Consider the following 22,831-nt stretch of genomic DNA (forward strand, 5'->3'; position numbering starts at 1 on the left):
AGACAGTATACCTTGATCATATCATCTCTCTCCACTTTAAAAAATATTTTTAACAATTTACTATTTTAGTAATTTAATAATGAAAGTGTTATAGGAAAATTTATTGAAAGTTAAAATGCCATTGGCATAAGTGCTCTGTTCGAGGAATTGATTAGTTAGTGGTAACTTCAGAAGTTGATGGCTTAAAAGAGGGTAGTTCTTTTCTGTTTGAGATGGTCTTCCTGTGCAGCCCTGGCTGACTTGGAGCTTCTATGCAGAACAGTCTGGCCCTTTATTTAGAAATCTGCCTGTCTCTTCCTCCCAAGAACTTTCACTAAAAGCTTGTAGCACCACACTCAGCTAAAAGAGGATAGTTTTGAGGAGCAAAGATTAGAATTGGGGGGGGTAGAGAAACAGTGGCAAATCACAGTTGTCAGACAGTTCTTTTTGTGATTATGCTGCAAAAATAATTAATGTGGCAGTGTTCTGTCTACTTTTTTGTAAGCTTCTTTTTCTTGATTTCTCCTTTGAAAGAACCAGCTCTAGATTCTTTGTTTGAAAACTAACATCTTTGCAGTTTTAGCTTGTTAAATGGGATAATGCCTAACACTTCTTAGTGTTTTTTGTTTTTGTTTTTGTTTTTTTTTTAAGACATGGTCTCACAATGTAGCCCTGGCTGGCCTGGAACTGCTGTGTAGTCTAGGCTGGCTTCCAACTTGCAGAGAATCTTTCTGCCTCTGCCTCCTGAGTTCTGGGACTAAAGGTGTGCACCACCATGCCTAGCAGATCATGTTTTAGTTATAAAAACTAAGTATTTAGTTATTAAAACTAAAACTTCAATATAATGTTCCAGGCAGAACTTTCTGTGCTATGTTACTGCTTTTACAGTCTGATGCTTGTCTGAAGTATTTCCTATCAGGTGGGACTTTTACTGTGTTGGGTATCGTCTCAGAATCTTAGCTTCTGCATCTGAGCAATAGGAAAACAATTATTCTTAGAGAGATCCTTCTCAGAATTACCTAAGATAAAATGTTTAATGCCTAGCATTAATTAGTATTCAGCTATTAGCAGAGGGCTGAGTATTGTGACATATATAGTAATCCCCCCACATGCACTGGAGGCTGAGGCAGAAGGACCAAGAGAGTTGAAGGCTGTCATGAGCTCTATAGCCAAGCTGTAGCTTTAAAAACCCCATCCCACAACAACTAGTTGTACTTTTGACAATTCTTGTCTATTTTTTGGTGTGTTAGTAGATCTTATTAATCTTTGTTTTAGAACTTGAACTTAAAAAATGAAAACCAGTCTCTTAAGAAGAATATCTCAGCACTGATCAAAACTGCCAGAGTGGAGATAAACCGTAAGGATGAAGAGATAAATCATCTTCACCAAAGGTATCACTGGGTATCACCTATCACCATTCACATAAAGTATGGTTTTCAAAGGATGAAATGTGTTACATTAAATAGTTACAGTTCTACTGTAAATGGCAACTACTCTAATGATTTTTAGTGATAACTATGGTTACTGATGAAACATTGCCACATAGTTCCAAATACATAATTTTCTATATCGCTGGGATCTTGCTCTAGTACTGCTTACCAGAGAAAGTCAGTGTGCATGTCCTGAGTTTTTCTGGTCACACCTGTTACTGAGACATTCGGAGGTCAGGGCTGGGGAGTACCTCAGATACAGTGATGCATGTGCCCAGAACTCGTGTAAGAAAGAAAGAAGGCTGAGCAAGTGAAGGCTCTTGGAGCCTAGCCTGCTGACCTGAGATCAACCCTGAACTCCAGATGCTAGGAGAGAACCGACTCCCGCAAGTGTACTGTGACCTCCACACGTGTGCTATGGCATGCTTGTGCTCCCTTCCTCCCCAAATAAGTCAACAAATTTATGCAAATTTTAAAATGACAAGAAAGAAAGGGTTATTTACTAACCTTTAGTTGGTAAGGGTTATTTACTAACTCTGAGTGGGTTTTGTTGTTAATTTTTCTCACTTTCTTCAATTCAGGGTGACATTCTGGTCCAGGATAGTTCATATCCATGTCCCCCCATCTATCCCATAGACAGAACTGAAAGAATTGCTTAACTTGGTGCTGCCATTTCTTCCCTTTCTGTTGTATTTGTTTTGTTTTTAAGCGTAGGGTATTACCACATAATTAAGGCTGGCTTTGAATTTATTGTACATCTCTCTGTCTCATCCCCCTGAGGCATACATTAAATTCATGTTAGCAAGTGCCATTACCCACTGAGCTCTCTCGTCAGCCCCTTTGTACTTATTGAACCCAATCCTATTTTTTCTTCACTGGTTACCAAAGCAGTTGTCATTTTGATCATCAGTTACTTGCACTAAATCCAGCAAACAGTTTCTGACTTTAACTTTTCTTCACATGTGCTATTTAACTCCATTACCCTCCTGCTTTGAAGCAGTCTCTCCCTAAAGTTAATTACATTAGTAATGTGATGGTTGTTAATTATTTTCCTGGGTTCATTTTTATGTTTTGGCTGTTCTTTGAGTCTCTCAACGATCAAGCCTTTGCCCCCTTTTTCTGTCTTAAATTTATTTTATTGGTGTGCTTGCTGGTGCTCAAGGATGCTAGAAGGGGACATCAGATCCCCTTGGAGCTGCGGTTTCAGACATTTGTGTGCCGCCCAGTCTTGGTACTGAGATTTGAACTCTGGTCCTCAAATAGAGCAGTAATGTGTTCTTAGCCAGTGAGCTGTCTTTTCAGTCTACCTCTTGCGTTTTTTTCTCTTTCGGTTTTTTCATAAGGACAATCTCATAGGCTGGAGAGATGGCTCGGTGGTTGGGAGAGCGGGCTGCTTTTCCAGAGGACCTGGGTTCAACTCCCAGCATCCATTCACATGGTAGCTCATAGCTGTCTGTAGCTCCAGTTCCAGGGGATATGACACCCTCACACAAAGCACATGAAATAAAGTTAAAGTATTTAAAATAAAAAAGTTTAAAGGAAAATACTTAAAAAAAAGAACAATATCAAACATGCTAGGTTAATTTAGTTTGTACTTTATATTCACATGAGTCTTTAAAGGGCCTTTAAAATTTATTCAAAAAGTTTGTCACAAAGCCTTTTCCGTTTTCTAGCTTAGTAGAAAACAGTGCTATTCATTCAGTTAGTGTACATCAAACTTGTAGGAAATGGTTGGCATTTAACTACCGGTGTTAGAGTCCTTGTGAGAAGTTGCTGTCAACACCAGGATTGAGAAGTAGAACACTGCATCACTCTGCCTGTGATGTTTGACAGTCAGCCAGTTCTCAAAGCCACCACTTGATGCTTATGTCCCTGTGATCTGGCAGTGTGTTTCTTTCTCTTTTATTCAGATGCTGTAGCCTACCTACTCCCATGCAAACCAGCAGTAATATCAGTGGCTTTGGAATGTTCTTGGGATAAAAGGTTAAATATCTTAACTTGCCCCTAAGGCCCTCACAGTATAGGCCCAACTGCTTCTCGGGCCTGCCTGTGTTTACCTCTGCGTGAGTGCCATGGCTGTGGTGTTCCGTCAGTTCCTTCAGGCATCCCAAGCTCTGCATTGGTGTGTGTCCTTTTTTTTTTTTTTTTTTTTCCCTGTGTGGAATGACTTGTCCCTTCATCCTCTAGTTTTGGCATAATAATCTTGTTTTTGTTGTTGCTGTTTGTTTTTTAATTTTATGTGTATGGGCGTTTTGTCTGTCTTATGTATGCTGGTTCCTTGAAATCCTCCTGGTGCAAAGAACCAACTTCCACATGTTGTCCTCTGACCTTTAACGTGCGTGTGCACGCACACAACACACACTCAGGCACTCAAGAACAAACAAACACACAAAAACAAGTAAATATGATTAAAACTTTTTTGGAGCCAGATGGTGGTGGTGCACATCTTTAATCCCAGCAGAGGCAAGCAGCTCTCTGTTGAGTTTGAGGCCAGTCTGGTTTACAGAGTGAGTTCCAGGACAGGCTTCAAGGCTACATAGAGAAACACTGTTTCAAAAAACAAACAACAACAACAACAAAACTAGTAGTTCTCTATAGTCTGTGCCAGAAGCTGTGACTGGGCGCTGTCTTTCAGGAGTTTGTAGTTTGATAAGTGTGTGGTACATTACACATACACAGCATGTGTTGTATCGGAAAAGTCTCCAGTTCTGTGACTTCCCTTTTGCTCTTTTAGTTGTGTCTTTGAGAAACAGATCTATTAGCAAAATTTAGTTATAAAGTATTTTTCTTTTATGGTTACTTGTTGTAGGAGGCTGCTTGTCCGTCCCGTCCAGTCCCTCTCCCCCCCTCCCCCCCCGCAGCTCAGACCCAAAATAATCACACATAAACCATATTATTTGCAATGCTGTTTGACCAGTAGCTTAAGCGTATTTCTGGCTAACTCATATCTTTCATAACCCGTCTCCATTTTTCTGCGTATTGCCATGAGGCTGTGGCTTACCCAGTAAAGTTCCGGCATCTTGTCTCTGGTGGGGCTACATGGCTTCTCCCGACTGCCTCCGTTCTCCCAGCTTTCAGTTTAGTTTTCTGTTCCTAAGTTCTGCCTTGGTATAGGCCAAAGCAGTTTCTTTATTCATTATCCAATAACACATAGACAGAAAGAGCTCCCACACCAGTTACTGCTTATTGTCATGTTTCCCCAGTTGTCTTAGAGGTATCTTCTAGTAATTGTGGCTATTGTCCCAGGTCACCAGTGCCCAAGGCAAGCTCTTCCACTCTCTGAGCTGTCATGCTGGCTCATATATTCTATCATTAAGAAAACACCAATAGGGCTGGAGAGATGGCTCAGAGGTTAAGAGCACTGACTGCTCTTCCAGAGGTCCTGAGTTCAATTCCCAGCAACCACATGGTGGCTCACAGCCATCTGTAATGAGATCTGGTGCTCTCTTCTGGCATGCAAGCATACAGGGAAGGAATGTTGTATACATAAAAAAAAAAAAAAAGAAAAAAGAAAACACCAATATAAGCCATAACAATGGGCCTTTTGTCCCCCTCTAAGGAAAGAACCACAGTTCTGTACATCATCTGCCACAGTGATTTGCCTTATTACGGAGTTTTATATAAAACAGCAAAGTAGGATTGGGAATTCTGTCGAGTTTGATGATGTGTGTCTAGTAAGACTTTTCTCTTTATTCAGTGAGGTTGTTGAAGAGAAGAAAGTAAGCGTACTTGTCGTAAACAAAGTGTGCTATGCTGACTTGGGAGTTTGGTATCTGCTGAGTCCAAAGAGAACTGGCAGGTGCTAGGACATGAAGCAAAAGCAAGTGAGAGAGTTCCTTGTATTGTTTTTAATCCAGTGTTTTCTTGCATGCAAGTGCTTTACCACAGATCTACACCCCGGGCCCAAGTGTTTTGCTCATACTGGTTTTGCCGGCATATAAACTTGAAAAGTATGTCATATGTGAGTAAAGTCTAGAATACTGTTAAATATCAGTTAACTTTGTTTTTTTGCTAATTCCTGTTTCTTAATAGATTGTCTGAGTTCCCACATTTTCGAAATAACCATAAAACTTCAAGAACAAAGGATTCAAGATCCAGATCTCCCCATTTGGATGATTGTTCAAAGACTGATCACAGAGTTAAAACTGATGTTCATAAAGATGCACATCCTAACACTTCACTGTCAAACCTGGAGGAGGAAGGAAAATCACATTCTGAAGCACAGAATCCTTTACACTTGCCTACTGGTATTGAGAAACATTGTACTAACAATGTCTGGTCACGTTCTCATTACCAGGGTGGTGAAGGTAACTCAAATGAGGATAATCGAAGAGGAAAGAATGGCATTAGACATAGCCATTGTAGCAGAGGAACTGACCGGCCACAGAAAGAGAAAGACTTGAATAACAGCTGTAGTGATGGTGAACGAAGGGACAAAGAGACTAATTCCAGACTACAAGGAAACCCTGAGAAACGTGGAAGCAATGAAGCAAAGTCTGAGAGCAAAAGTTCAGAGAGTAAAAGTAGCACTGGTTTGGGATATAAAAGTGAACGCAGTACCTCTTCTTGGGAAAAAGAGCCTTCTAGAGAAAGACCACACTCTCGAGTGGAATCTCAAAATGACAAAAATCTAGAGAGACAAAATGAAAGATTACAAAGTACGCACAGAAAAGAGCTTCAGTTTCAGGACAAAGCAGAAAGAAAAGGTGATGTGAAGTTTAAACCAGTAGGAGAGGACCAGGGGCACCGTGGAAGAGGGGAGCGGGCGTTGCCTCCTCATTCCAAGAATGACATGAAATATGGCTTCAGTAAATATCATCCAGAAGAGAGGAGGGGAAGGGAAGATTGTAAAAGAGACAGAGGGGTGAGCAGTCATGGCTTTCAAGATAGAAGATGTTCATCTTCTCTTTCGAGCAACAGAAATAGCAAGTACACTCACTCCAAGGAAATCAGTGTTCCACACCAGTGGGAAAATACACCTTTCAAAGCAGAAAGACATAGGACTGAGGACAGAAGGAAAAGAGAACGAGAAAACAAAGAAGAAAGTAGACATGTGAAAAGTGACAAAAAGTCACCTACAGAATATTCACAAAGGACTAATAAAGAAACTAAGAAAAGCACTTCTGATGTAAAGAGACAAACTGAGCCAAAAACTGGTAAAGGTGAGGGTTCTAATGATGAGGTTTCTAAAGGAACAGGCAATAAAGAATGTACAGGGAAAGTTGAGAATGGACCAAATGATGTAAAAAGCAAAGACTTAAAGTTAAGCTTCATGGAAAAATTGAACTTAACTCTTTCTCCTGCTAAAAAGCATCCTGTTTGTCAAGATAACCAGCATCAAGTACCTGGTGTTCCCAAACCCAGTGCTCTGTGTGACTCCCAGTCCTCAGAGAAGACTGAAACAGTGGTGTGTCTTCCCGCTGTCAGTGCACTTAGTCCAGAGGAAAGCAAGGTGGAGTTAGAGCCAAAGGATGCTCTTCCGGCGACATCTCAATTTGGGATCGACACTGCAGAAAACAACACGAAGGAGGAAAAAAGATTGTTGGCTCAATCTGTTGAGGATACTGTGCCTCGTGAAATGCTTGTGTGTGGCACGGAAGTTTCCTTCCCAGCACCTGCAGAAATAGAACAAACAAAACCCTTGCTTCCGTCAATGGAAGTGGAAGCTGCAGCTTCTGTGGTAATGGATGCATTACCAGGACATGCTTCTGAAGATTTAGGCCGAGAATTGGACACCATGGGACATAATGACTTGAATTCTTGTGATGTTTCGGAAGGTATAAAAGCAGCTGTAGCCAGTAAGAGCCTTCGGCAACCTTTGGCTGAAGAACGTGGCATTTCACTAGTAGACTGTTTGGGAGACAGTAATCCTAAACTTGAATCTTCTCTTGACGAAGTACCTATCGTTGAGAATAAATCTTGTCCTTTGGATCCTTGTTTACCTAAAGAGACTTTTGTACCTTCACCACAGAAGACTGAGTTTATTGACCACAAAATAGAAACTGGAGAATCAAACTCAGTGTATCAAGATGATGATAACTCAGTTTTAAGCATTGACTTTAATCATCTGAGACCTATTCCAGAAGCCATCAGCCCTTTGAATAGTCCAGTGAGACCTGTAGCTAAAGTTCTTAGCATGGAGAGCCCTTGTGTGATTCCACAGTATGATAACAGTCGTAAAGGTAATAGTTTATATTACATAATCGTCTGTAAGTTGTCCTTGTGTCACAGTGTAAACTGTATAAACAAAATAGGTCCTTTGGGAATTTACAAAACTATTCATTTATATTGTGTGATTGTGTGTATGTGTAAGAGGTTTGTGTGTACCAAGAAATGTGGAGATCAGAGGACAGTCACGGAGTTGGTACTCCAATGTACCTTTACATGGGGTCTATCTAGGGATTGAACTAAGCTTTTGTGGCAAGCACCTTTATCTTAGTCTCCCTTAATTTTTAAATTTCTGTGTATGTATAAATGCCTGCATGTGTGTATGTGCCCCAAGTGTGTGCTTGGTGCCTGTGGGGGCCAGAAGAGGGCACTGGATCTCCTGGAACTGAAGTTAGAGGCAGCCATGAATTGCCACACAGGTGCTAAGAAATATATCCTGGTCGTCTTTAAGAACATTAAGTTACCTTAACCACCGAGCCACCTCTCCAGCTCCTGAGCCATCTTTTCTGATAAGAACAACAAAAAAACAATAATAACATTATTCAGATATTAATTAAAGGGCAAGAGAAATGGCTCAGCAGTTAAAAACAATGGCTATTCTTCCAGAGGACCCGGGTTCAAGTCCCAACCCCCATATAGTGGCTCACATGCATCTGTTACTCTAGTCCCAGGGGATCTAACACCTTGTGCCTTCTGAAGGACTGAACTTACACATACAGTCATACTGAAAAATAAGTAAAGTTAAAAAAGGAAAAGGAGCCAAATTAAATATGAGGGACTAGAAAGATGACAGCCTAAGTAAATTAAAAATAGAAGTGTACACTGAACCTTTAATGTATATTTAACAACTTTTTTTTTGATTTTTGAGACAGGGTTTCTCTCTAGTTTTTGGTGCCTGACCTGGAACTAGCTCTTGTAGACCAGGCTGGCCTTGAACTCATGGAGATCCACCTGGCCCCTGCCTCCAGAGTGCTGGGATTAAAGGCGTGCACCACCACCGCCTCGGCAACAACTTCATTTTTTTATGCAAAATATTTTGATCCTGTTTCCCCTGCCCCAAGTCCTCAGATCTTTCTCACTTTACCCACCCGACTTTATGTTTTTTCTTTCAAAAGAGAAAAAAAAACCCACAAAATTGCAAAAAAAAAAATCAAAAATAATAAAATAAAACCAATAAATTGAAAAAAAAATCATAGCCAGGTGGTGGTGGTGGTGGTGCACATCTTTAATCCCAGCACTCGGGAGGCAGAGACAGGTTCATCTCTGTGAGTTCAAGGCCAGTCTGGCCTACAGAGTGAGTTCTAGGACAGGCCCCAAACCTACAGAGAAATCCTGTCTTGAAAAACAAAACAAAATAAAAAATTCACAAAGCAAATGAACCAAAAAGTCCCTCCACACAAAAGAAACCAAACCACCTCTTCCTGGGCATGGTCCCTGCCCTGGAGTATGGTTGATAATCAGTTTCAATTCATTAAGATTTTCCTTTTGCCAGTGGGTATCAATTACAAATAGCTTGATGGATGACTCAGTTTTCCAGGTAGAATTTAGACAATTCCTTTTTAAAAAAATATTTATGTATGTATATGACAGCTCTATTCGTATGACAGAAGAGGCCATTCCATCTCATTATAGATGTTTGTGAACCACCATGTGGTTGCTGGGAATTGAACTCAGGTCCTCAGAAAGACTCATGTCCTCAGTGGAAGAGCAGCCGGCGCTCTTAACCACTGAGCCATTTCTCCAGCCCCATAATTTAGACAATTCTTAATTCTTTCCACCTCTGCTGCTGGGAATTGAGTCCAGGGCCTCTCGTGCTAGACATGCCCTCCTGCTGAGCTCTATCCCATCTCTGCAATGCTTAAAGGTTTTATTGTGTATGTGTATGTGGGTAGTGTCCAAGTGTGTACATGTTCATGTTTGTATACACTAGTGTAGACACCAGAGGTTGATGTGGGACGTCTTTCTCAATCACTCTCTACTTTTACTGTATCTCCTTGAACCCAGAGCTCACAAATTTGGCTAGTCTAGCTAAGTGAATTGCCGGAGATCTCTGTCTCTGCCTCCCAGGCACTGGGATTGCAGGTGTGCTACCACACCTATAAAGTTTTGATGTGGTGCTGGGAGCCAAAATCCAGTCCTCACTTTTGAGTGGTAAGCACTTTATTCACCAAGTTCTATACCGCATGTTGTTTTTTGGTTTTTTTGTTTTGTTTTGTTTTGTTTTTTGTTTTTTGGCAAGTTTTTTCTGTGTAGCCAAGGCTGGCCCTGAACTGGTGATCTTCCTGGCTATTATAATTGTAGGTGTATACTGCCATGCTCAGTTTTACTGTTTTTATTAAAAAGGGGAGTAATTGGACAAATTGTTTCTTTACTTCACGCATAAATACATACGTACATACGTACATACATACATATGTACATACATACATACATACATAATTCTGTTATTTTGTAGTTGAATATTTGGCCCAGAGCTTTGACTAGATTTCAGCTATACTTTTGTTGTTCAGAAGCCGTCGTCAAATAGCATAGAGGAAGTGATACTGGTAAAATGAAATTAAAATTACCCAGATGATAGACTTGTCAGTTAACTGACCTTCTGGGACTTTTATTTTTCCCAGTGCTGGGAATCAAATCCAGGACTTCAGTGCATGCTAGCAAATGCTCTACCACCAAGTCACAACCCCATCACCTTTTGAGTTCTTTATAAGACAAGAAATAAAGGCTGAGTCAAGGTGGTGATGGTGCACAACTTTAATCCCAGCACTCAGGAAGCAGAGGCAGATGGATCTCTGTGAGTTTGAGGCCAGCCTGGTCTACAGAGTGAGTTCTAGGACAGCCAGGACTGTTTCACAAAGAAATCCTGTTTCAAAAAACAAAAAAGAAAGGCCAGTGGAAATGTTTATTAAGCATTAACATTTTGCCTTTAATGGGGAAAGGTTATTAAAATAATACTTTGTAGTATTTAAGATGCAAATGTCTAATGACTTAAGACTCAGTGGTCATGTGATTTTAATATATTCTTCTCCACAGAGGAGATTCCATCCAATTCAACTCATTCTACCTTCAAGAATCAGTCTGAACTAAATAAAGAAAATAAAAAACCAGTTCCCAAATTTGACAAATGTTCAGAAGCAGGCTCTTGCAAGAATTTGTCTTTAGATGAATTAGAAGACGGGGAAATTAGAAGTGATGATGAAAAGCCAGTAGCTCAGAAACACGTGGAAACAAGTGCAGGACCTAGAGCTTCTGCTGAGGTGCCGACGGGTAAGAGCAGCCCAGGAAACAGGAGGAGCACTGCTCATGTGCATAAGGACCACAAGCGGACTGTTGTAAAACTCCCTCAGGACAGTATCACATCTAGTAAGAGACCAAATGAGTCCAGGTCCCCGGGCACCGACAGGAAAAGTAAAGCAGTGAGCGTCTCCAGCTTGGAAAAAATCCTCCCACTTATTCTTGCACCCTCTTCTTTATGGGAGGTTATGCACATGTTACGGATGCTAGGAAAACATGTAAGGAAAAGTTACATGAAATTCAAGATGAAATTTTCATTGAGACAGTTTCATAGAATTATTGAATCAGCCATTTTGAGTTTCACATCACTAATTAAATACCTTGACTTGTCTAATATCTGTAAGTCAGTAAGCACTTTACAGAAGAATCTTTGTGAAGTTATAGAATCTAACCTTAAGCAAGTAAAGAAGAATGGCATAGTTGACCGCTTATTTGAACAGCAGCAACCAGATATGAAAAGAAAATTGTGGAAATTTGTAGATGAACAACTTGATTATTTGTTTGAAAAGCTTAAAAAAATCTTAATAAAGTTTTGTGATTCTGTAAACTTTGGAAGTGACAATAGTGAAGGAAAACTTGGAAAAAAATATAAAGAGAGAACCCAACATTCAAGTTGTCAGAAGGGGAATGTGAACAACACCAAGGAAACACAGAGAGAAAAAGTGCAAAAATCAGAAAATACTATGAATTTTAAATCCTCACTGGGATGTGAAAAGTTTGAAGAAAAACATCAAGACCAAAGCAACACCAGTAGTAGCACAGTAAAGCATGATGTCAAAAGAACTGTTAGCACTTGTCCAGGTAATACAAAGAACTCTGAATGTAAAGAACAGTTTCTGGAAGTGAACTGCCCAAGCACCCCCAAGCCAGGAAAGAATGAAGGAAATACCATCGAAGAAAACCATGTGTTACAGCATGCAGGTGCTAAGCCAGAGCGGAGCTTTGAGATCCTTACTGAGCAGCAGGCATCCAGCCTTACTTTTAACTTAGTGAGTGATGCACAGATGGGCGAAATATTTAAAAGTTTGCTACAAGGTTCTGATCTGTTGGACACCAGTGTTAATGGCACTGAAAAGACAGAGTGGGAATTAAAGACTCCAGAGAAACAGCTGCTAGAGAGTCTCAAGTGTGACTCTGCACCAGCTTGTACAACAGGAGAGCTTGTTTCAGAGGGGACGTCTCCATGCCCAAAAGTGGTCAGCGATGATAATTGGTCTTTATTGTCATCTGAAAAGGGCCCATCTCTCCCTTCAGGACTTTCACTGCCAGTTCATCCTGATGTACTTGATGAAAATTGTATGTTCGAGGTATCTTCTAACCTTCCTTTAGGCAAAGATAATGTATACAGCTCAGAAAAGAATAAACCCTGCATTTCTTCCATACTCTTAGAAGATCTTGCAGTCTCTTTAACAGTACCGTCACCTCTGAAGTCAGATGGCCATTTGAGCTTCTTAAAGCCTGAAGTTTCGTCAACTTCAACCCCTGAAGAAGTTCTTAGTGCACATTTTAGTGAAGATGCTTTGCTTGAGGAAGAGGATGCATCTGAACAGGACATTCATCTCGCTCTGGAGTCTGATAACTCAAGCAGTAAGTCAAGCTGTTCATCATGGACAAGCCGGTCTGTGGCTCCAGGCTTTCAGTACCACCCTAATTTGCCTATGCATGCTGTCATAATGGAAAAGTCCAATGATCATTTCATTGTGAAAATACGGCGAGCAGCACCATCTACCTCCCCTAGCCTTAAACATGGCATGGTAGCCGAGGAGTCATTGACATCCTTGCCTAGAACTGAAAAAGACGCTGATGCGGCACCAGAGAAAGAGCCCACTCCACTTCAGAATACAGTTCTTAAGTCTGTTGAGGACTTGGAAAATTCTGACGGGAATGTTGATAATAGCAAACCAACTCATGAAGAGCCAAACTCTATTGTACAAACACAGGTTCCAGATATATATGAATTTCTTAAAGATGCCTCAAGTAAGGTAGAGCATTGTGATCAAGTGGTTGATGATTGTTTCAAGTTGCATCAAGTATGGGAACCAAAAGTTTCTGAGAACCTTCAAGGATTGCCTTCAGTGGAAAAAATCCCACGCTCTGTTGGTGATCATCTTCCTAATATACACATAGACCTAACAAAAGATCCAGCCACTGAGACTAAAAACTTGGGGGAACTTATGGAAGTAACAGTTTTAAATATTGACCACTTGGAATGTTCTGGAACCAACTTAGATCAAGATTCACAGATAATTGGTGCTTCTTTACAGCCTGATACTATAGATGCTTTTATTGATTTGACACATGATACTTCAAATGAAGGAAAAAATGAAGGTAATGAACCTGTGTCAGCTAGTGAAGACTTGGAATGCCAGGTGATCTGTATAGATGAGGATAACCACAAAGAAGCAAAGATGGGAAGGGCAAGCAATCCTGTAGAACGCTTTGTTGAAGAAACTTGCATTGATTTGACCCCAGAGTCTCCTGGCTCATGTGAAACAAAGAGACCTGCTTTAAAATCAGAGCCACCATTAAACCTGGATTGTGTAGAGTTGCCTGGGACTCTGGGTAATGTTCACAAGAAGAGAAAAAACAGTCCTGGGCTAAATCATTCATCTCAGAAAAAACAAAGAAAGGAAACAGACTTAACCAGTAATGAAAAGACCAAGAGACTTCCTCAGAATTCTGATGGAAATGGTGATGCTCACAAGAAGCAAGCCAGCAAGAAGAGGGAGCCTGCAGGAGATGACACCACATCCTTGTCATCAGAGGCCAGCCCAGGGGCGAAGGCTTCAGCAACAGCACTTGCTATTTTTCCAACAAGCCTTTCTGCAAAGAATGTTATCAAAAAGAAGGGAGAAATTATAGTTTCATGGACAAGGTAATATTTTTCTGAAATGTTTTAAATCATTAGGAATTTTTGAGAAGTTGTCAGTCTATAATCTGTCATTTCCTGAGAATTCTGTTGCATCCTAAATAAGGAACACGATGAATTGATTACTTTAGAAGTGGCCAGCGTGGGGCTGGAGGCCTGGCTCAGTGCTTAAGAACACTTGGTCTCTCATAGGACTTGACTTCGGTTCCTAGAACCCACATCAGGTGTCTCACAACTCCAGTTCCAGGTGTACCAATGTCTCTGCCTCTGCGAACATCTGAACTTGTATGCAAACACTCACAGACTCTCTCTCTCTCTCTCTCTCTCTCTCTCTCTCTCTCTCTCTCTCTAGCACACACACACACACACAATTTAAAAAAGAAAAATGGCCAAAGTTAGTTGACAATGTATTTTGGATTGCAATGTAGCTGTGGTGTAAAACGATCTAAATAATAGCTTTTATCCAGAGGTGTGAATGGCCCCTCTTAATGGAGCTACATATTGTGGGCTTTATTTCTTTTGGTTGGGATGTGATTTGTTTTGGTTTTGACAGACGTGAAAGTCGTGAAAGAAAAAGTAGAGGTACATAATTGACGTTTCTAAGCTGTTTCGTAAACAGAACGTACTTGGAGTTTTATGTGACCTTTTAAAGAGTTCGGTATGTTTTCTTTGGTGTGCCATACCACATCTTTAATTCTAGCCCTCAGGTGGAGAGTCTGGTCTCCATATAGAATTCCAGGCTAGCTAGAGCTACGTAGAGAAGACCCAGTCTCAAGAAAAAAAAAAAATTAGATTTTTTTTTCTTTTTGGTAACATCTCAACTAAATAAGTTTTTGTAGTTTTAATATATAATTTAAATTTTTGAAATTTGTTTTTTGGATAGAGAAATAAGTTGGGTGGAAGCATGACTGAGGCAAATATTCTCTGTCAGTCACCAAGACCTAGTTTGTTTCTTGACCAGGTCTAAAGGACAAGGAGGAGGGGCAAATTGCAAATTATTTGGTACCTTTGTTATAGAAAATTTGGGAGATAAGAGCTCAAAGAGTAAAATAATGTGTATTTATGTATCATTGATAGCATTACTTGTTTTGGCATATATGTCTTTTATTATAGATCTTACTGAAAATGGTGTTTCTGTTGAACACTATGAAGACAGTGGGATTTATTGCCTTTCTCTATAAACATATAAAGCTAAATAACAACCTTTCCTCCTCAGAAATGATGACCGAGAAATTTTACTAGAGTGTCAGAAAAGAATGCCATCCCTGAAAACATTCACATATTTAGCTGTGAAGCTGAATAAAAATCCAAATCAGGTAATTATTCAGATTTTACATTTTATTATTATCAAAGATGTTGTTGCCTGACTTACTTAGATTTATTAATTTTTTTACTTAGTTTTGTGCTGGGGATTAAATCCAACCACATGCATGCCGGGCAAGGACTCTACCATTGATCTCTATTCTCAGCCCCTAATTTAATTTAAAACACAAAGATATTTATTTGGCTAACTTGCTTAAAAATATTGCTTCCTGTAGTACTGTTAAGTTTTGTGATTGTATAAGAAATGATTTAAAATGATCTGGATTCCCCCTTCCATCTATTTTTTTTCCAAGGAACTAGGTAGTAATGTTTCTTTATTAAATAAGATTTAGTATTGAGAATTAAAGCAAAAGGTGTCACATAGAGAGAGAGACAGACAGAAAGACAGAAAAACAGACAGACTGACTGATTGACCCTGACTCTGACTGGGAGACTTAAGTAGCCCAAACTTGTCTTGAATTTACTGTGGAGCCAAGGATGATCTTGAATTTTAGATCTTTTGTCCTCTACCTCAAGATTCCTGGGATTACAAGCATACACCACCATGCCTCATCTATGTAGTGCTGGGGATTGAATTCTAGGCAGCATTCTCTGTCAACTAAAATATGTCCCCATCTCTGAAGATGTTTTATTTTTCTAAACATTATCTTATCTCTATTATTTATGATAATTGTGTACTGTTTGTATGTTTTATGAACGTATTCATCAAAGCTTTTCAAAATGAGTATATTTCTAATAGTTTTTAATTTTTCAGGTTTCAGAGAGGTTCCAGCAGCTGAAGAAGCTCTTTGAGAAGTCAAAACGCAGGTAGTAGTAGGTCCATCACAGGAAGCTAATGCTGTAAGTGCTGGGTCCTGTCCCTGTGCATGTCACAACCTTAGTCACTGGAGGTCTCAGAGGGGGTGTAGAAATGATTACAAAGTCTCCTTACCTGCAGGGCTCTTGTAGTGATCACCAGTGAAGGCCAGATCAGTATGGCTGGCTCTTCAGCTTAGTGTTTGCAGAGAAGTCATTAATTGCTGAAATCCATTAATAAAATGTGTTTTAATTAATGAATTATCAGTAGTGCTGGGGATCAAGCTCAGTGCCTTGTGCTTATCTACCACTAAGCTATACCCCAGCCCAAAACATTTTCCTATAGAAGAATAAGAAACAGCAATTTTTCACAACCATTGAATGCATTATATAATCTGCTCTCTGTCTCTGTCTCTGTCTCTCTCTGTCTCTCTGTCTCTGTCTCTGTCTCTCTCTCTCTCTCTCTCTCTCTCTCTCTCTCTCTCTCTCTCATTCTCTCTCTCAGAGGGTCTCACTATGTAGGGCCATTTACCTTTGGTCTAGTTGTGCAAATCAGCCTGGCCTCGAATGCAGAAATCTGCCTGCCTCTGCTTCCTGAGTTGGGGATTAAAGATTTGTGCCACCATACGTGGCCTCACTTTTTTTCTCTTTTCAAATGTATTTGGATATTTTGCCTGCATGTATATATGTGTATTACATGTGCCTGGTGCCTGAGGAGGCCAGAAGAGGGTGTTAGATCCTCTGGAACTGGAGTTGTGAGCTACCATGTGAGTTCTAGGAATCCATTCTGCATCTTCTAAAAGAGCAGCCGAATTTTGTTCTTTTTAAGACAGGGTCTCTCTCTGTAACCCTGGCTGTCCTATAATTCATTATGTAGACCAAGCTGGCCTGATTCTCACAGTGATTCTCCTGGCTATGCCTCTGGAGAGCTGGGATTAAAGGTGGTCACCACCACACGTGACTTAGCAAATACTGTTAACAACTGAACCATCTCTTCAGCCCTCAAGCCTCACATATTTTTTGCTTTTTTCTTTTTAGATTCGTTTTATCTTTAATTTTGTATATGCTTGTGTGTTTGTACCTGAGTGCCAGTGTCCTTGGAGGCCAGAAGTGTCCTAATCCCCTGGACTTGGAGTTAGAGGTGGTTGTAAGCCACCCAGTGTTAGTGTCATTGTATTTTTCAGTTTGCTTGTTACCAAAATTAATTGATTGCAAACATCAAATTTTAATGCTAAATAAGGTGGTACATCTTTGAGATTGTAGCACTTGGGAAGCCAAGGCAGGAGGCTGAAGTTTGAGTCTACCCTGAGCTACATAGTAAGTTCAGTGCCAGCTTGAGCTACCGTGTAGCGCTGTCTCAAACATCTCAAAAAAAAAAAAAAAATTCGGCCGGGCGGTGGTGGCGCACGCCTTTAATCCCAGCACTCGGGAGGTAGAGGCAGGCGGATCTCTGAGTTCGAGGCCAGCCTGGTCTACAAGAGCTAGCTCCAGGACAGGCTCTAGAAACTACAGGGAAACCCTGTCTCGAAAAACCAAAAAAAAAAATGCAAAATTGGATTAAGCTTGAGTTAAATCTAAATGGTTATCATATTGGCTGCTGTTAAGGTGGTTGAGTAGGTAGGTAAAGGCACTTACTGCCAAGATTGATGACCAGAGTTTGCTCCCACGACCCCACTTGGTAGAAGGAGAAAACCGGCTCCTAAAAGTTGTCCTCTGAGCCTGACATGTGTGCTATTGCACACTTGCCCCACCTTCTCCTCCTGCACAAAAGTAAATACATGTAGACAAGAAAGAAGCCATGTTTGTTTATAGATCTTATGTGAAAGGCTTAATTAGTTTTCAGTTATCGATCTATTTCTAGCCTATTATTTTTGAGTTTGAATCAGTTTTTAGTCCCTAGTATGTCTGACATTCAAATATTCATTTTCTTTGAAAAAATTGATTTGCTAGTGAGATTTTCAAAAGATACTTAATAGTTTATTATGAAATTAAATTTCTATTTGTATAGTTTAGACTATAAGACAATAATAATAGACAGCTTGGAGAACTAACTTATGCTATAGAACTTTTAAGCAGTAGTATAAAGCATGCAATGACATTGCTATCTTTAAGAAATTAACCTGGGCATGTAACACATATTTTTAATGACAGCACTCAGGATCTTTTGAGTTCCAGGCCAGCCAGAATTGCTTGATGAGAGCCTAACTAAAAACTTTAAATTAAAAAAAGGAAGAACAAGACCTCATCTGGTTCCACATGCCTGCAGTTCCAACACTCAGGGAAGTAAGATAGGAAGTTTAGGAGTTCAAGGATAGATTTAGCTATAAAACAAGTTTGAGGCCAAACTGTGCTACCTGAGACTTATCTCCAAAATAGTTTAAAACCCCTGTTTAGGTTAAAGTTGTTGAAAATTGCCTCACCAGCACGGCTTGGATACAGAAACTGGTGTGGGGAGGTGCTGGAATTCAAACACAGAGGCAGTTGCTTGAGGAAAAGGAAGACCTTTATTTTGCCCTGAGCTAGAGCCTTTTATATCTTTAGGCAGCTGGCCTAGGGCATGTTGAACAGCCAGAGGTCAAGATCAGGGCATCGTGTACTGGGAATGCTTCTGCTGAAAAAACACTGGCCAGAAAGAACACAAACCTCCTTGTTGATTACAGAAAACAGGGAAGTTTAGCTGTTGGTCAGGGGTAGTGAGGACAGCCAGATCACAACAGAAAATAAGGTTCCAGTTCTCTGTGTAGAATATAAATTTGTGGGATGAGTGACTTCAGAGAACAGTCAGGCATGTCTGCTATCCCAGCACTCAGACAGTAGGATTGCTTCAATTTTGTGCCCAGCCTGGTTTATGTGGTGAGCTCCAGGCCAACCTAGGCCAGAACCCGGTCTCAAAACGGAAAAATAATTTTTTTTAGTTGCTCCCCCGACTAGCATAATAGCACATATTGTGGGTTGTGGGTCATTTCATTTCATTTAGCTATCTTAACTGATACCACCCCCCCACACACACACACACACTCCAACTCTTAAAGCTCATTAAATTCTTGGGAGTAAAAATCAGTATATTAGTAATTAGCAAATTGTTTCTGTATAAACTTGTTTTTTTTTTTTTAACACCAACATTATCTAAAGTAACACTATGAAAATTGGCATATCACAGGACTGGGGAGATGGATCAGCAGTTGAGAGCACTGACTGATCTTCCAGAGGACCCAGGTACAATTCCCAGCACCCACATGGCAGCTCACAACTGTCTGTAACTCCAGTTCTCAGGGATCTGACACCTTCACACCAATGCACATAAAATATAGTTAAAATAATAAATGATTTAAGAAAATGGGCATACCAGAAACCCCTCAGGCATAATGGTGCACGCCTTTAATCCCAGCACTCGGAGGCAGAGGCAGGTAGATCTCTGTGTTCAAGGCATATTTGGTGTACAGAGTGAGTTTCAGAACAGCCAGGGCTACACAGAGAAACCCAGTTTTAAAAATGATAAAACCCAATTATAATGTCAGTATTTTCTTCCATTACAGATGAGTTGCTGGATTTCACGGCGTTTCATTAATATTTCTTCTACACAGAAGCTATGAGTCCTCGTGTTTTAAATGAGGAACTAGGTGGAAGTTGTCTCAGCTTTGATGACTAGATGATCGTCCACATTTTTTTACTTACCTGGTCGTCGTGCTTGACGTATTCAGATCAACAGTCTGATTCACTTACCTGTTACTGGTCAAAATATTTATTTTTAATCATTAAAAGTTATCAAAATGAAAGAATAAAAGCAACAGGGATGACATACTGAAACCTTAGTTTTGATATTGGATGAAATAACTTCTTTAGATTTAAAAAATTTTTGTAGCATTTTAAATGTAATGACTTTCACCTTTCTATTCAATTTTGTTTTTATAATTGTCTCTCATTTTGGAAAATTGTGAAATAATTTAAATAGCATATATGTACATATGTATAATTATTATGTTGTAAAATATTATGAATGTGTCTTTGTATATGTATCCATATAAATGGCTTTGCTAGCCAAGGGTTTTTTTTAATCTGTATGAAACATTTTGTATAAACTTTGCTTTCAGTAACAGTCATGTATAATAAAAACATGTAAAGTCCTGTTTTATTTTTACTAGAATGCTTCTTTTATTGTGTTTAGGTATTCATGAAGTAGTAATACTCCAAGGGAGATGGGAAACTATTTGAAGTGTTTTGGGATGAGAGTGTAACTGGCTCATTTTCTATGTGTGGGTTCATTAGATTCTGTCGCCATCACCTGCTTTCTTGCATCATGTATTGATATAGTGAACCCTGCCTCTCCTGCAGATGTGCTCACAAATACAATTCAGGCAACACAAAAAGTGTCAGTTTAGAGAAAACTGGTGTAATGATTGATTCATCCTGGATGCCCCCTTCTAGTCTCATGAAAGTGGTAGATTATAATCTAGTCCCTAGACTCCAAAGTGGTGCCTTTCACATTGATCTTTCTGCTAAAATGTCCACAAGGGAAGTCCTAGCTTAAGAGATTGCTTGATAGATGAGAAACTTGAATAATAAACTGTTTTTGTAGTGTGGGAGCTTGGCCCCTTCTCTGAATATCCAACGTAACTAGAGGCCTGGTTGCAGATCATTCTCCAGTGCATGTCATCCCCTCCCACCAGCCAGGTAAATGAATTCATAAAGTAAAATGATTGCAAAGAGATGGTACTGGTTCAAAAGAAAATAACAAACCAGACTAAAGAAGTCCTTTGGAATTTCAGTGAAGTTAAATACTGAAAGGAGAGACTTTGAGGTAAGAATGATAAATAGGATAATGCTACATTTGAAACACTAAAAAAGGGACTGGAGAGGTAAGGGGTTAAAAGCATGCACTTATTTGTCTTGGGGTTACCATTCACTGATCAAACACCATGACCAGAGCAAATTGGGGACTAAGTTCCATGAACAGTTCATCATCTAAAGCAGTTAGGGCAGGAACTCAAAGTGGAGGCAGGAGTTGATGTAGAAGCCAGGAAGGCTTTTTTACTTATTGGCTTGTTCCTCATGTTTTGCTCAATCTGCTCTGGGCTTGGACCACAATAGGGTGGGCCCTCCAGTATGAATCACTAACTTAAAAAATGCCCTACAGGCTTCCTGTCAGCCAATCAATCATAATAGAATTAAGGTCTCAGTAAGATTCCTTCCTTCTGTCAGATACTCTGGCAGGTTTCAAGTTGACTTACAGCTAGTCAGGACACTGCTCTTGTAGAGGACCCAGTATGGGTTCTAGCACTTACTTGACTGCTCATGAGCTGGGTGCACACCTTTAGTTCCAGAACTCAGGAGGCAGAGGCAGGCGAATCTCTGTGAGCTCAAGGTTAGACAGAAACTCTATCAAAAAAAAAAAAAAAGGAAAACAACATAACTGGTCAAGACTACCTATCATTTCAACTTCAGGGGACCCAGACCCTTTTCTAGCCCCTATGGGCTTCTGTGTATATGTTCACCTAAACTCAGGCAGGTCCATATGGATACACTTTAATAGCATTTGGAAGGCAGAGGCAGGTTAATCTCTAAATTTGAGCCCAGTCTGGTGTACAAATCAAGTTTCAGAACAGCTAGGGATACATACTGAGAACCTTTCTCAAAAAGGAAAAAATAAATTAAGAGTGCCTCCAGACATGACTTTGGCTAAGAGTACTTCAAGTGATCACGCGCCAGCACGGCAACTGTAGTTCTCTGAGCGAGGGACGTCAGGATTAACACAGAGCACAACTTCAGGTTCTGCAGACAAGCCTTTATTCCACTTTCTCACACAGTATATATAGCCCTCTGCAGGGGAGGCCGAGCCAGCAAGAAGCTCATCACCTTAGCGGTAAACATCTTTAGAAACATTGCTGAAAACAACAGGTTGTTTTGTTCATGTTTTTGCTCTTGTTTCTGGAACAACCAACCAACCATAAGAGTGCAAAACAGATCAAGTGGGGGTGCGAAGGCCTGTCCTCAAGGGATCCAATACCTGTGTGCTGAAATGAACGTAGATCCTCTAAAAGACAAGTGCTCTGTTAACTATTGATCCATTTCCCAGGCCCCAAAATATATCTTTAAAAAGTAAAAATATGTAAAGCATGAGTATGTTGAAAATCCAGGTTGAGAAACTCCCATGAGGAAGCCAAAAGAAAAAAAAAGCATAATTAACTAATATAGGGGACAGAAATAGACAGGCTGATATTGAAATAATAGACAAAAAAGTTTAAATAGAAACAGACTTACATGTTACCAAATGAGAGATAGAATACATCTACACAGATGCTGACATTTGTGATTAAAGACAATAAGAAAATATCTTAAAAGTTTTCGAAGTGGTAGATTAAAATTGCATACATTTAAATTCTTTGTGTGGGTTTAAGAGATTGAATTTGGTTGCCAGATTTAGGGAAAAGCACCTTTTACCTTCTGAGCCATCCTAAAGGTTCTCCCTTTCTTAAAATAGAGAGCCAGGCACTTGGTGGTCCATGCCTTTAATCATTCAGACAGAGGCAGGTGGATCTCAATGCCGGCCTGGTCTAGAGAGAGTTCCAGGACAGTCAGGGCTACACAGAAACTCTGTCTCAAGAAGTCTGTGTATCTGTGTCTGCTGTACACCACATGTATGTACGTGCCAGCGAAGCCAGAAGAGGGCATTGGATTCCCTGGAGATTGATTTAGAGATGGTTGTAAGCTACCCTATATATTGGTATTGGTATTCCTGTAAATGCTCTCTCTAGATGACATTTTGTTTGACATCATTGGTTTACTCATGACCTTCATATTAGTAGTTAAATTCTGTGTAGTCTGCATTATTTCTTCCTGAATCATCATCATTATTATGGTGTGTGGAAGCCCACATAGGCCATGACTACAAAGGGAAGTCATAATTCAACTCTGGAACTGCTTCTTCCACATTCACATGGATCAAACTCAGGTCATCAGGTTTTATCGTCACGAG

General features: G+C 40.0%; 1 protein-coding gene across 2 annotated transcripts in view; it reads left to right on the forward strand.

Annotated features, from left to right (window-relative positions):
- Positions 1 to 19,996, forward strand: part of Casp8ap2 (caspase 8 associated protein 2) — a 37,470-nt gene extending 17,474 nt beyond the window's left edge. For both annotated transcript variants that reach the window (XM_038347870.1, XM_038347873.1), the window contains exons 6-11: positions 1,255 to 1,370; positions 5,442 to 7,591; positions 10,611 to 13,746; positions 14,957 to 15,056; positions 15,818 to 15,903; positions 19,395 to 19,996. In XM_038347870.1, coding sequence (XP_038203798.1) covers positions 1,255 to 1,370; positions 5,442 to 7,591; positions 10,611 to 13,746; positions 14,957 to 15,056; positions 15,818 to 15,874 — 5,559 coding nt within the window. In that variant the 3' untranslated portion in view covers positions 15,875 to 15,903; positions 19,395 to 19,996. The remainder of the gene's footprint in view (positions 1 to 1,254; positions 1,371 to 5,441; positions 7,592 to 10,610; positions 13,747 to 14,956; positions 15,057 to 15,817; positions 15,904 to 19,394) is intronic.
- The last annotated feature ends 2,835 nt before the right edge of the window (positions 19,997 to 22,831 follow it).

Source organism: Arvicola amphibius, chromosome 11 (genome assembly GCF_903992535.2).
Source record: "Arvicola amphibius chromosome 11, mArvAmp1.2, whole genome shotgun sequence".
In the NCBI taxonomy this organism is placed as follows: Eukaryota; Metazoa; Chordata; class Mammalia; order Rodentia; family Cricetidae; genus Arvicola; species Arvicola amphibius.